This window comes from Perognathus longimembris, chromosome 19 (assembly GCF_023159225.1).
Source record: "Perognathus longimembris pacificus isolate PPM17 chromosome 19, ASM2315922v1, whole genome shotgun sequence".
Taxonomy (NCBI): domain Eukaryota; kingdom Metazoa; phylum Chordata; class Mammalia; order Rodentia; family Heteromyidae; genus Perognathus; species Perognathus longimembris.
Genome location: NC_063179.1, coordinates 27,216,757 through 27,229,472, shown reverse-complemented (window position 1 = coordinate 27,229,472; position 12,716 = coordinate 27,216,757). Strand labels below are relative to the sequence as shown.

General features: G+C 36.1%; 1 protein-coding gene across 1 annotated transcript in view; it reads left to right on the top strand.

Moving 5' to 3' along the window:
• Positions 1–12,716, top strand: part of Itga1 (integrin subunit alpha 1) — a 139,790-nt gene that overhangs the window by 62,776 nt on the left and 64,298 nt on the right. Inside the window, exons 3-6 of the mRNA XM_048368185.1 lie at positions 3,743–3,855; positions 6,757–6,845; positions 6,962–7,073; positions 8,098–8,225. Of these exons, the coding sequence (XP_048224142.1) occupies positions 3,743–3,855; positions 6,757–6,845; positions 6,962–7,073; positions 8,098–8,225 (442 nt within the window). The remainder of the gene's footprint in view (positions 1–3,742; positions 3,856–6,756; positions 6,846–6,961; positions 7,074–8,097; positions 8,226–12,716) is intronic.

The following is a 12,716-nucleotide window of genomic DNA, read 5'->3' as shown; positions in this document are numbered from 1 at the left end:
AAATCTGACAAAATAATACTATTTCAAAGATGAAATATGAGACATAAAAAGAGAGAATCTACAATGCTAAAATGTTATCTACCTTTCCTGTTCCTTTCTTGTTGCTATATAACACATATCAATATGTATAAAATGTACATAATGTATCAGATATAAATCATAACACTGCTTTACAATTCCACAGGGTTTTAAGGATTGTAGTTTTCCCCTGTTGCCAGGGAAACAATGACTTTAGTCATCTGGTACAGCCTGGATGGGCCAACATGGCTTATCTCACATGCCAAACAGTCCGTGGGAATCATCAAGCAAAGCTTCTGATCTCCATGTGGACTCTCAACCTCTCCTAGGCTGTACTAGTCCTCACAGCATGGTGTTTTGAGATGTCCAAAAAAGGTTAAATGGGATCCACAGTCTTTTTAATTCCCATGCTCAGAAGTTAAGAGTGTCATCTGTACTGCGTTCTGTTTATCAAGCCAAATCACAGATTCAACAGGGGTGAAATAGATTTCTTTTTGCCTGAAGCAATGAAGGACAAAATCATGTTGCTTCAAAGGTATACAGAATTCCATATCATCAATCACACTTGCAAACCACTCAGCTGGGTCACCTGGAGGCTCTGTCTAGAGGATAGAGACCTTTGTTTTAAAAGCAAACCTGTTATTCTAGATCCATATCTACCTGCTCCAGGATTCATCTCTTGTCTGCAGCTTCGGCATTTTTCTTGGTTTTTTTTTTTTTTTTTTTTGGCCAGTCCTGGGCCTTGGACTCAGGGCCTGAGCACTGTCCCTGGCTTCTTCCCGCTCAAGGCTAGCACTCTGCCACTTGAGCCACAGCGCCGCTTCTGGCCGTTTTCTGTATATGTGGTGCTGGGGAATCGAACCTAGGGCCTCGTGTATCCGAGGCAGGCACTCTTGCCACTAGGCTATATCCCCAGCCCATTTTTCTTATTTTTAATAATCATTTTTCTTCTTTTTAATCATCAGTTAACCATAGAGGTTTCTTTCATAATAAGTTTAATCTTGCTTCACTTACTAGCTTTCTATTCTCCTGGGGGGGAAGGGGAAGCATAAATCTACATTTATTAGCATAGCCAAGGACTTGAAATAAAGTCTATTACAAATACATGGCTACTATTTGCTAACTGGGGTGAGGTTAAATCTCAGTGTGTCAAACATAATTTTTATGTGAGACTAAAACCTAAAACTTACATATACATATAATGATATACACATAGTAAGATACCATATATTATTTGATACCTGCAGTACAATATAAGGTTTAAAGCAGATAAAGTATATCTGTATCCACAAACATCATTTCATGAAGAAATACAATGTTTAAATCTTTTAAAATGCCATCTCCATTTTATCAGCATAGAAATTAAGAAACAGGGTAACTGTTTCAACTAGAGAGCTAATCAATGCTAAATTCACAACTTGAGCTCACAAACATTGTGCTACCTGTAACAGAGAAAAGTAAATTCCTTAGTATATGGAAAGTGCTCGTATCAATGTGTGACACATGCTATAAATTCAATAAATTCTGGCAAATATCATTGCTATTATATAGTTTAATAATCTGATATCAAAATTTAGTAATAAATAATATTTATCATATCATGCAATATTGTGGACCACTTTTTAAATAACAGCAAATGATTTATAAAATGACTCAGCAATAATTATTTAATTTCTGCTGGTGACTACATTTCTTTCAGTTTTTTTTTTTTTTTTTTTTTTTTTTGGCCAGTCCTGGGCCTTGGACTCAGGGCCTGAGCACTGTCCCTGGCTTCTTCCTGCTCAAGGCTAGCACTCTGCCACTTGAGCCACAGCGCCGCTTCTGGCCGTTTTCTGTATATGTGGTGCTGGGGAATCGAACCTAGGGCCTCGTGTATCCGAGGCAGGCACTCTTGCCACTAGGCTATATCCCCAGCCCCTCTTTTAGTTTTTTTTTTCTCAGCATTGCCTTTATACACTGAGATGTTTTCCTCATTATTTCTCTTATTTTTTCTTTTCTTTATTTATGCTTGGATACTGGTGTTTTGAAGTCAGGGCCTCACTCTTGGTAGGCTGGTATTCTACCACTTAAGCTATGATTCTAGAAGCTTTCTCTCCTTATTTTTAGATCACTTTCAAAGACAATTTCCTAGGAGGAAAAGTAGGGTAAAAATAGGGTTTAAACTTTAATGGATTTAAACATTTTTTCTGTTTCTTTTTAAATTCACATCTGAAATTGCTTTGCAAAGGCCTTATAAATATATTTTAGCCCATTTGTCCAGTAATTCAGTATTTACAATTGTCATAGCTCTTACTCACGTTAGCATAAGCTTGCCCAAGGAAACAATACAAAATGAATCCCATCATTTTCAATATGACAGACTTTCAAATACTTAAAAATGCATGCATGAACTTTGTTGAATGGCAATGCCTTTATATATTATGTAAAGCTAAAAATAGAATAAATGCACATCTAATCCACTAGTACCATACACAGTCTCTCAATTCTTTTTAGACATTTCACTTCATAGTAAATATTTTAACTTTCCCATGAAAATCATTTGCCTGACAAAACTGCCAGGCTCTTTACCATCTGAGTCATTCTCCTAAATACATCCCATTGTGTCTATGTCCCACTAAATCTGAAGCTTGTAGACATGGCCTAATCAGTGCAGAGCACAGAAGGGATATCACTTTCTTTGACCAGGCATCTATTTCCAGCAAGGCAGCCCAAGGTCACATTAGCATTTTTGGCACTGAAATACACTGTTGGCTCATGTTTACATGCTGTTGACGAAATCCACCATGACTTTTTCACATGAACTCCCATCAAATGAGGTTTCCCACATCCTGTGCTAATAGAGAGAGCAGTGTGCAGTTTAGTAATGTTGTTTACTTAGGTTCCTATTAACTTTATGGTTGTTTCGTCTATGGTTGTTTCGTCTAATGTACAGCTAAACTGAAATGCCAAGCTCCCTATGTAGATATATACTTTTAAATATTCTAATGCTTTTTTGTCTTTATTCAATTCATTAGTAAAGATATGGCTTAAGACAATCCAGAAGTTCAAAAGTTTACGGTGTATGATAGAGTCCTTTTGTAGCAAGAAATAAGTCTTTGGATATAGCCATCAACCAACCAGCAACTTGAATCCACTAAATAACGTAACATCCAACCACATTTCTATTTTATTTCTGAAGATATTTAGGAGACTGTTAAATCACTGTACTTTTTCATTAGTGACTTGACTATTATAGTGATTTCAGAATTTTAAGAACTCAGTAAGACATTTCTATCCTCCAACATACCTAAATGCTTATAAACTAGGACATGTTTATATTAAACTTATTATCTCATGTTAATATTTTCTCTGAATGATCAGCTTCTCATTGGAAAATCTCGTATGCTTATGGGTCTTTTGTAAAAAGAGTGCAGTGGCAGACTTAGCCAATAAATATTATTTCAGCATCCAAACTTTAAAAGAATGGTAAACAAATGGTATATAAAATATAAGGTTAATTTTTGGGATTTTTCTTATTCATATATGAAAATCATAATTTCACATCAATTTCCAGATTGGGGAAGGGAGTTTGCCTTTTTAAATAATACTAAATTACCAACACGATGACTATTTTATTATGTCTATGGAGGCTTCTGTCAACTGTCTGGGAATTCATCATAAAATAATTAAGACAAAACAATTCTTCTAGTTCATAAATGTGAATTGATTTTATTTTAACTTTCAGGGTGCTTATTGGTTCTCCTTTAGTTGGTCAGCCCCAAACCAGAACTGGAGATGTTTATAAATGCCCAGTGGGGAGAGGTGGATCATTACCTTGTGTAAAGTTGGATCTACCAGGTATGTAAAGTTAAAAACAATATATTAAATCTCATTTTTACTCATCTTCACTATTGTCAGTGAAAATAAATGTTCAAGTGATAAAAGAAATTAGATGTAATCTAGAATCATTCTTCAGTAAACATCCAACATCACATAGAATGACATCTTGATCCCCTCTGCTCTTAATTTGCTTTTGTAACTATCAAGAAACATCCTTAGATTTAAATTTTCGTTTTTACTAGATTTACAACCTTTGACACCCCTAGTTGTTCAGAATTCTTTGTAAACAACTGGTAACATAAAAGAACTTTGCCGAATAGACCTATTCATCACAATTCTTCCATAAAATTCAATTTAATGCTTGTGTCTCACACAGAAATGGAAAAAGAAAAAGTATGATCGAGTTTGTTAAGAGAACGAGATATTATCATAAAAGAGCAATGAGATAAATTTATAATAAAACAGATACATATGATAGATATATCACTGCAGTTGGAATATGAGCAAAAAATTGCTTTAGAATAATCCAGGAATTCCAGTGTAACCAATGTTCTACAAAATACTGAATATCACAGAAACAATTTATTTCTGGTACTGGGGTTTGAACTCAGAGTCTTGCTCTTGATGGGCTTAGCCACTTGAGCCATGCTTTTTGATAATTATTTTTGGAGATGGAATCATGAGGATTTCCAGGGCTGAATCCTCCAGCTTCAGAGCCCTGAACAGCTAGGATCAAAAGGTGTGAGTCAATAGTACCTTGAAAGTGAATTCTAATACCAAATTTATTGCTTATGTTGTACGGCATCGACATTGGTGGCTCACACCTGTGATCCTAACTACTCACCAGGCTGAGATCTGATGATTAATTTGAAGCCACCTTGAGCAGAAAAGTCCCCTTGAGACTCTTATCTTCAATAAACCACTTAAAACCCAGAAGTGGTGCTGTGGCTCAAAGTAGTAGAGCCTTGAGCAAAAGAGCTCATAATCAAGATTATATTTTTAAAGATAGAATGGAAGTTCTAGGTCCTAATGTACGTTTGTGTCTTAAGTTTTTGTATCAACAATTTTATTTTGCTGAACTTAATGACTAGATTCTGACTTTTTTGCAGTGAAAAGCAGCAGTTTTTGCTACATCTCCTGCATAACACAAAAGCAAGTTAAACAGTGTCAATCTCCTCTTCCTCTTCCAGGTTCTTCTCTAGCGTCTCTCTGTCTGGGGTTGTTTTCCTTTGCCTTATGTGGTTCTTTCATACCTATTTTCCTCTTTTCACTAGAATTTACAATTATCATCAGCAAAACAGTTGCTGTGAAAGAAGCTACTCCTCCATTAATGGAAGCTGCAGTTGTTTCTAAAACCAGCATAGATATTTAAACTATATCAAGAATAGTTAGAAGTTTCTACTGTGCCCTCTGATGATCCCAGCATGCTGATCCTAGCTCAGCCTTTCTGTAAGAAAAACTCACATTCAGATTATTTAAGGCCAATATATATATAGCCCAGTTCCAGGTATAGAAAAAATAAAAGTCTTGAATATAAGCCAATGTTATGATTACCATGTTAGACTGACCAGGAATCTCTGCTTCATTACTAATTTCTTAATTATATACGTGTGTGTGTGTGTGTGTGTGTGTGTGTGTGTGTGTGTGTGTAGTTTGTTTGTTTTGTTTTGTTTTGTTTTTGCCAGTTCTGGGGCTTGAACTCAGGGCCTGCGCACTGTTTCTGGCTTCTTTTTGCTCAAGGTTAGCACTCTATCACTTAAGCCAAAGCACCACTTCTGCCTTTTTCTGTTTATTTGGTGCTAAGGCATCGTACCCAGGGCTTCATGTATGCTAAGCAAGCACTATACCACTAAGCCAGTTCCCAGCTCCACTATTTTTTTATATATATTTTTTATTACTACTACAGTACTGAGCTTCGACTTCAGGATATCAACCTTGGTAGGCAGGCACTATGCACTTTGATTTTTACTCCAATCCCTTTTTGCTTTAGTTATTTTTCAGATAGATTTCATGGGATTTGTTTGGTTGTTATTTGGTTTCTGGTTTTGTTTTGTGTCTGGGGCTAGCCTAGAGCCATAATTCTTCTACCTATATATTCCCATATAGTTCAGATGAGGTCTCACGTACTTTTTGCCCAGACAGCCTCAAACCTTGATCATCCTGATCACCTCCCATGTAGATGGGAATACAGGTGCATGCTTGTTATCCACATTAAGTTTATAGATATGAAGACAGAGATATGGTCTTCAGGTAAGGACCACCTTCTAGATATATGACCAGTGAGGTAAATCTTTAACTTGAATTGTGCCACTTTGTCAGGTTAGCACACTGGAGGTCCCATCATTCCAACTTTGAATGCTGAATGTCAAGTGTACTCCTTTCATCCAATCCCCTTCACCCCAGCTTCCTGGCCACTTCTCTAGGCTTGCTCTAGTTTTCCTTCCAACCTTCATTGTTTGGAAAAATCATGCTAAACTTTTGTTTACATTTGATCTTTCTTTTCTGGTTACACATCTTCTCTTTCCATCGCAGAAATCACATTTCATTGCTGGTTGTTTATAAAGAAGAATATCAGATTGCTTTTCATTTACAGTCTTATAAAACTATTTATCTGATTTGTTTTAATTAGCCAAAAAGTGTGAAAAGCAATCTGTCTCTCATAGCCCTGGTAGTTCTGGTTCTTTTACAGTTCAGCCAAACTATTGGAAACAATGATACAGACAGTGTTTCTGGGACCTCGGCCAGCCAGTCAGCTCCTCTAGTTCACTGTGTTCCTTAGTAACAGTGCAAGTCTACTGGGTGTACCAAAAGAAGAATGTGCTATGATATGAACAAAACACATAGAATCTGTCAGAGAGAGGACAATTTCACTTGTCGGAACTTATTTTCACACTCATACAAATGTGTTCTTCTTTGTAGTAAATACATCGATTCCCAATGTCACAGATGTAAAAGAGAATATGACCTTCGGATCAACTTTAGTCACCAACCCAAAGGGGGGGTTTCTGGTAAGAAAGAAAAGAATAATATCACTTTGTTACAACAGGAACATCACCATTCTACATCTTTAAAAATCTGTTATTTTTATCCTTACAGTTTTTAATTTTTTCAATTTTTTTAAAAGGCATGTGGGCCTTTATATGCCTATAGATGTGGACATTTGCATTACACAACTGGAATCTGCTCTGACATCAGCCCCACATTTCAAGTGATGAACTCCTTTGCCCCTGTACAAGGTAAATATTTTATGCAATATTCTTGCATGTTTGGAAAGCACAAGCAATTAATGAGGCATATGCGTATACAGAAGCATACCAAAAAGATACAAGCATGTTTTTCATCTGTCACCGTTAACAATTTAAGTAAATGTTTGCTTTGTCAGTATATAACAAAACTGCACTGCTATTTTTGGAAGTGATATTAAATAACCTTTACAGAGTCATGTTTAAACTTCTACTAGTCATGTTACTTGTACTTGAAGGTTGAGCTTATCTGAGGAAAGTAATTTCATGTGAGGTATGCTCAGAATAAAAATATCATATCAAATTCCCATTGAGAGGCTGGGGATATGGCCTAGTGGCAAGAGAGCTTGCCTCATATATATGAGGCCCTGGGTTCGATTCCCCAGCACCACATATACAGAAAAAAACGGCCAGAAGTGTCGCTGTGGCTCAAGTGGCAGAGTGCTAGCCTTGAGCAAAAGGAAGCCAGGGACAGTGCTCAGGCCCTGAGTCCAAGGCCCAGGACTGGTCAAAAAAAAAAAAAAATCTTAAATTCCCATTGAGAACCTTTTCAGATGCAAAATTAATGAAAATTAGAAGTGGCTCTGTTTGGTGTAAACCCAAACCAACTTTAGACAAATGCAATGAACATTTATTACCTCCTTTCCTTTGTCTAAAGTCACTTTATTTTCTAATTATAAAAGCAATAGATCTAGTTTGTAGTATATCAGCTTGCCAATTAAAATGAATTTCTTCCTGCCATGAAAATTCTTCACTCCTCTCAAAATAAGGTCTGAGGGTTGGGAATATGGCCTAATGGTAAAAGTGCTCTCCTCATATACATCAAGCCTTGGGTTTGATTCCTCAGCACTACATATATAGAAAAAAGCCAGAAGTGGCGCTGTGGCTCATGTGGCAGAGTGCTAGCCTTGAGCAAAAAGAAGCCAGGGACAGTGCTCAGGCCCAGAGTTCAAGCCCCAGGACTGACAAAAAAAAAAAAGAAGGTCTGAGTTTTCATACTCATCTCTTCTTATTGCAGAGTGTGGCACCCAGCTGGACATAGTCATCGTGCTGGATGGTTCCAACAGCATCTACCCCTGGGAAAGTGTCACTGCGTTTTTAAATGACCTTCTTAAAAGAATGGACATTGGTCCTAAACAGACACAGGTACATGGCTCTGTGTTTTCATTTCTCTTGTTCTAAACAAAAATGTTTGAAATGTTTTTTAAAAAGAATATTGGAAAATAGTCTAACTCATAAGGGTAAATGGGATGAATTTTGTATTCTAGAGTTCTGATTTTTTTTAACATCATATTATTTTCTAAAGTGGCAATATGAAAGTTACCATTCTCAGTGTTCTTAGAAATTATCTTCAATAAATCTCTATAAGGTCATAATTTAACTCAGTTATGAAACAAACATATCTATCCTCAGTTATATCAGAGTAATCTTCTTTTCACATTCTAGATAAAAAATATTAACAATTGACTCCTGGATATTAAAATATGTTTCTTGCTGTACTAATCCTTGCTTCTGTTGTTGGTAGTGGTATTCATGGATCTTGAACTCAGGGCCTTTGCACTGTCCCTGATCATTTTTGCACTTTACCATTTTAGGCCACAGCTCTATTTCTGGGATGCAGGTGGTTAATTGTAGATAAGAGTCTCTATGAAATTTCCTGCCCAGACTTGCCTTGAACCAATCCTCAAATCTCAGCATCCACATAGGAGGACTATAAGGGTGAGCCACCAGCACCGAGCTCATATTTGCTTTTTGCTTTAAATAAAGATAGTGCTCTAGGCTCTTGGGACAGAAAGCTGAATAACTATTCTTATTGTTCTCCAAGTAAATAGATGTTTTAAACCTAGCTCCTTTATTGTCTCTAACAAAGTAGAACACCTCCCACAGTTCTTCCATATCAGACTCTGAGTGTTGGTTTAACTAATTGAATATTGATTGGAATTATATAGCAATAAATATACAGGAAAAAATGGATAACAGGAAAAATGTCACAGTGACAGTGCCTTCCCTAGAGGGAAGGAGTTAACAATGGAATCAGTCTAAAACGCTGCTGTGTGGATCAAAAGTGGTAGGGAAGCATAGGGGACTCAAGGATTGTGTTCTTCCCTTTTCCATCTGACAATCTTTTGGGAGTGGTAGTGGAAAAGTACCAATTATTTTCATGTCCACACAAAAATTGAAAAACAAATATACACATACATACAACTATGTGTCTAGGTGCATCTTTGTAGGAATCTCACTTATTTCTGCCATTCTCTGCACACACACACACATGCATACACACACACACACACACACACACACACACATCAAAAGTGATGGTAGCTGAAGATTTCAATTTGGAACCCAAAAGTCCAAGTGAAATGTCATTTTATTAAGATTCTAAACTTTGTAGAACTCTGTCTAGGACTAGTTGAAGAGTAAGGTTATCTATCTATCTATCTACCTACCTATCTATCTAGCTAGCTAGAATCTATCTAGCTAGCTAGATAGATAGGTAGATAGATATCTATCTATCTATCTTACTGGACAGTACATAATTTCTTGAAAGCAGAGTAAAATCATTAAAGGAAAGGGGCTTTTATGTATCACAAATTACAATTTTAAAAAAATTCAGTTTCTTGGGTACAGTTGACCATCTTAAGTGAATCACTAGAGGTTTATATCTCTTCTTAACATGGAGTGGAAAGTAGATTGATTCTAAATATCCATCCTTGAACTTTTATTTCTGGACCCTGCTTCTTTTCTTTCTGAACTTCTGAGGAAAACTCCCCATTCCTCTTTTCTTCTTTTCTATCATCCTCAGCTTGACCATTAAAATCTCAAATAGCTGTAAAATGAAAACCAGAGGAATCTTAAAAGCCACTGAGCTTCACACATCAATGTGTGACGGGTTCAAGAGAAGGTAAATGGCATGTTCCAGGTCACTTTGCTTGCTGATGACACATCAGTGCACACAGTTCTCGAATTATAGTCCTCATGTTTTTACTTTCCCAGAGCTCTACTTCTACATTTCCAGGCTGGTCTTACTCAACTTCCTAAATAGTAGTTTTGTATCCCCTTCTATCGCACCCTAACTGTCCTCCTTCCTGGGCAACCCCTCCACCTCAGTCATACCAAGCTTCTAGGCCACTTCTGCCTTCCCAGGTTCCAATCTCATCACTGCCAGATCTCTAATATTACCATTATTTCTCACCTCTCTCTCAAGACTTTTTGATATCTAGTGTTTTCTTTCCTTCCCTGTTTGTTATGTCTATTACATTTATTTTACCTTTTTAGCCAATTTTTTCCTACCAAACCTAATAACATTCGTGCTTTAAAATTTTCTAATATTTCATGGCTAAACTACTCGTTTCATTTTTATCATTAAACTTGCTTTTCTATTTTACTCTAAAAATGGTAAGTAACTACTTTTGGAAGTCCGTGAGGCTGTGACATGTTTGAAGTTGCCTCAAAACTCCTAAAAAAAAAAATCTCAAAAACGATTTTTAGAATCTTTACTGCTTCCATGAAGATCAGCATCAGTGACTCTGTTCTGGAAGGAAAGGAAGAATAGTCACTTGTTTATGTGCTCCACTGGTTCTATAGAAATTTTTATGTCTTTCATTATCAGAGCTATGAATTAATTTGCCTTAATAAGAGTTCTAAGAAGAGCTATTTCACTTGTGTATCAGAGGAATTCTGTGTTGGGTGCGCTTCATGGAGTTCCATGTCTTTCTTAGAGGTAATAATGACTTCATTCATAGGAAAGAGGGCCAGTCCTTAAAGCCCAGATACCACAGTGAATAGAGAGAATGAACTTACCCTGAGGACGAAGAGAGGAGTCAATGTTGCTTAGTTCCAAACTCCATTCCACAAAGAACATTTCTTAATGCAGCACTTTGGGCTGGGTCATCTATAATATCTTCTAATTTTTCCCAAGAAAATCTGCTACCTGAAGAGAAAAATTGGCTGTTTTTACAAATTTTTAATAAATTTATCTTATTGTTATTGCAGAGGTGATATACAATGGGGTGACAGTTATATAAGAAAGGTAATGAGTACATTTCTTTTTGAACTATATCTCCCCTTCCCTCACCTACTGTCAGTTTTTCTATCCTGTCCCTGTGAGTACCATTGGTGTATTTGTTCACACTTGGTTCTACTTTTTCTGTGCCTCCCATTCTCCTCCTAAGTACAAGCTTACAAACAAGAGAAAGGGGAAAGACAACAGAAACAACAACAAAGTCATTTACAGTTCTTGAAGTTAATTTCGTAAAATATTATACAATCATATTCACATGAAGAAATGTTCAACATTTATAGTCATAATGGAAATGCAAATATTTATCAATTTTTATGTGACGTTTGGCTTGTATTGCTTATTGTGAAGCTTAACCACACTCATTCACTTATTCATATGTGTGTACTGAAAGGGCACTGTGTACAAGCTCTATGCTGAGTTGGATAACAGTAGAATATGAGGCAGACATGGCTGTTACCTAATGACACTTCTGACTGACACAGTTACTCCAGTTGTGGCTCCTCAAGTTTCTGCTTTCCAGTGCTAGGCATGGTTGAACTACATGTCAGCCGTTTGGAACTGGAATCTTTAGGTGGAGAGGGTGCATGTCCTCAGAAAACCTGTGTCATAAAATAAGAAAAACTCATCACTTGTAAGAAGATTAAAGTCTTGGAAACAACAGACTAATGAATTCCATTGTGTTACATATTCTAGATCACACAAGTCTACATTATCTTCTTACCTTCAGCAATGTCCAGCCTCATTCTGTGGGTAAAGCTGAGCCCTCAGTAATCACTAAAAGTGCATGTCATAATTTGTTCAGTACTGTGATTTTCTCTGGTTGTAGACCTTTAACATGATATTTTTTTCCTATTTGCTAGCATTATAATGTTCTTTTATGTTTATTAACATAGTTTTTAATCTTGATTGTTTATATTTTATTTTGCTATTTTTTAAGTTTTGGCTTAAGCTATATCAATGATATTTTATGAATCATTTTCCAAAGAGATTGGGAAAGGCCTATTAACTAAGCTATTACATGTTAAGCAATTTTTAATGCGATTTTAACTAGGTACTCCAACTCTTTGAAATTCGACCTTCTTTCAGACTCAAAGAAAAATGAAATTCATTCATAAAAAATTGGAATGAGAATTTAACTTCAAAGGAATCTGCATAGAATCACCTGTTAATTTTCATTGGCCTCACAGTAATTCAATTCTAAAACAGACTATTTGTTTTGACAGTCATTTTTTCACTAATAAGTTGCTGGCATAATTTAAGCACATTTGATGTATTCATTAGTGTTTTTTTTTGTTTGTTTGTTTGCTGGTTTGTTTTAATTAAGGCATTCAATTCTTGATCGGAAAAGTTAGCTTCCATAATTTTTCTTCTTCTTTACTCACCCTTTCTAATCCTGTTCAGGGAAGGAAGAAACAAAATTAAATTGTGATAGACTTTCCAGAACTTGCATGGATAGAAAGCTAAGTGTGAGTGGAATAGAAAATTTAAGATGTCTCATGCATATCAATGGTGCTAAGAACCAAGTTGAAAAGGTCTGTGAGGAAGGTTTAGAAGAATCTTACTGAGAATGATTTCAATAGGTTCATACAGTCAAGTCACTTTGATGTGTGTTT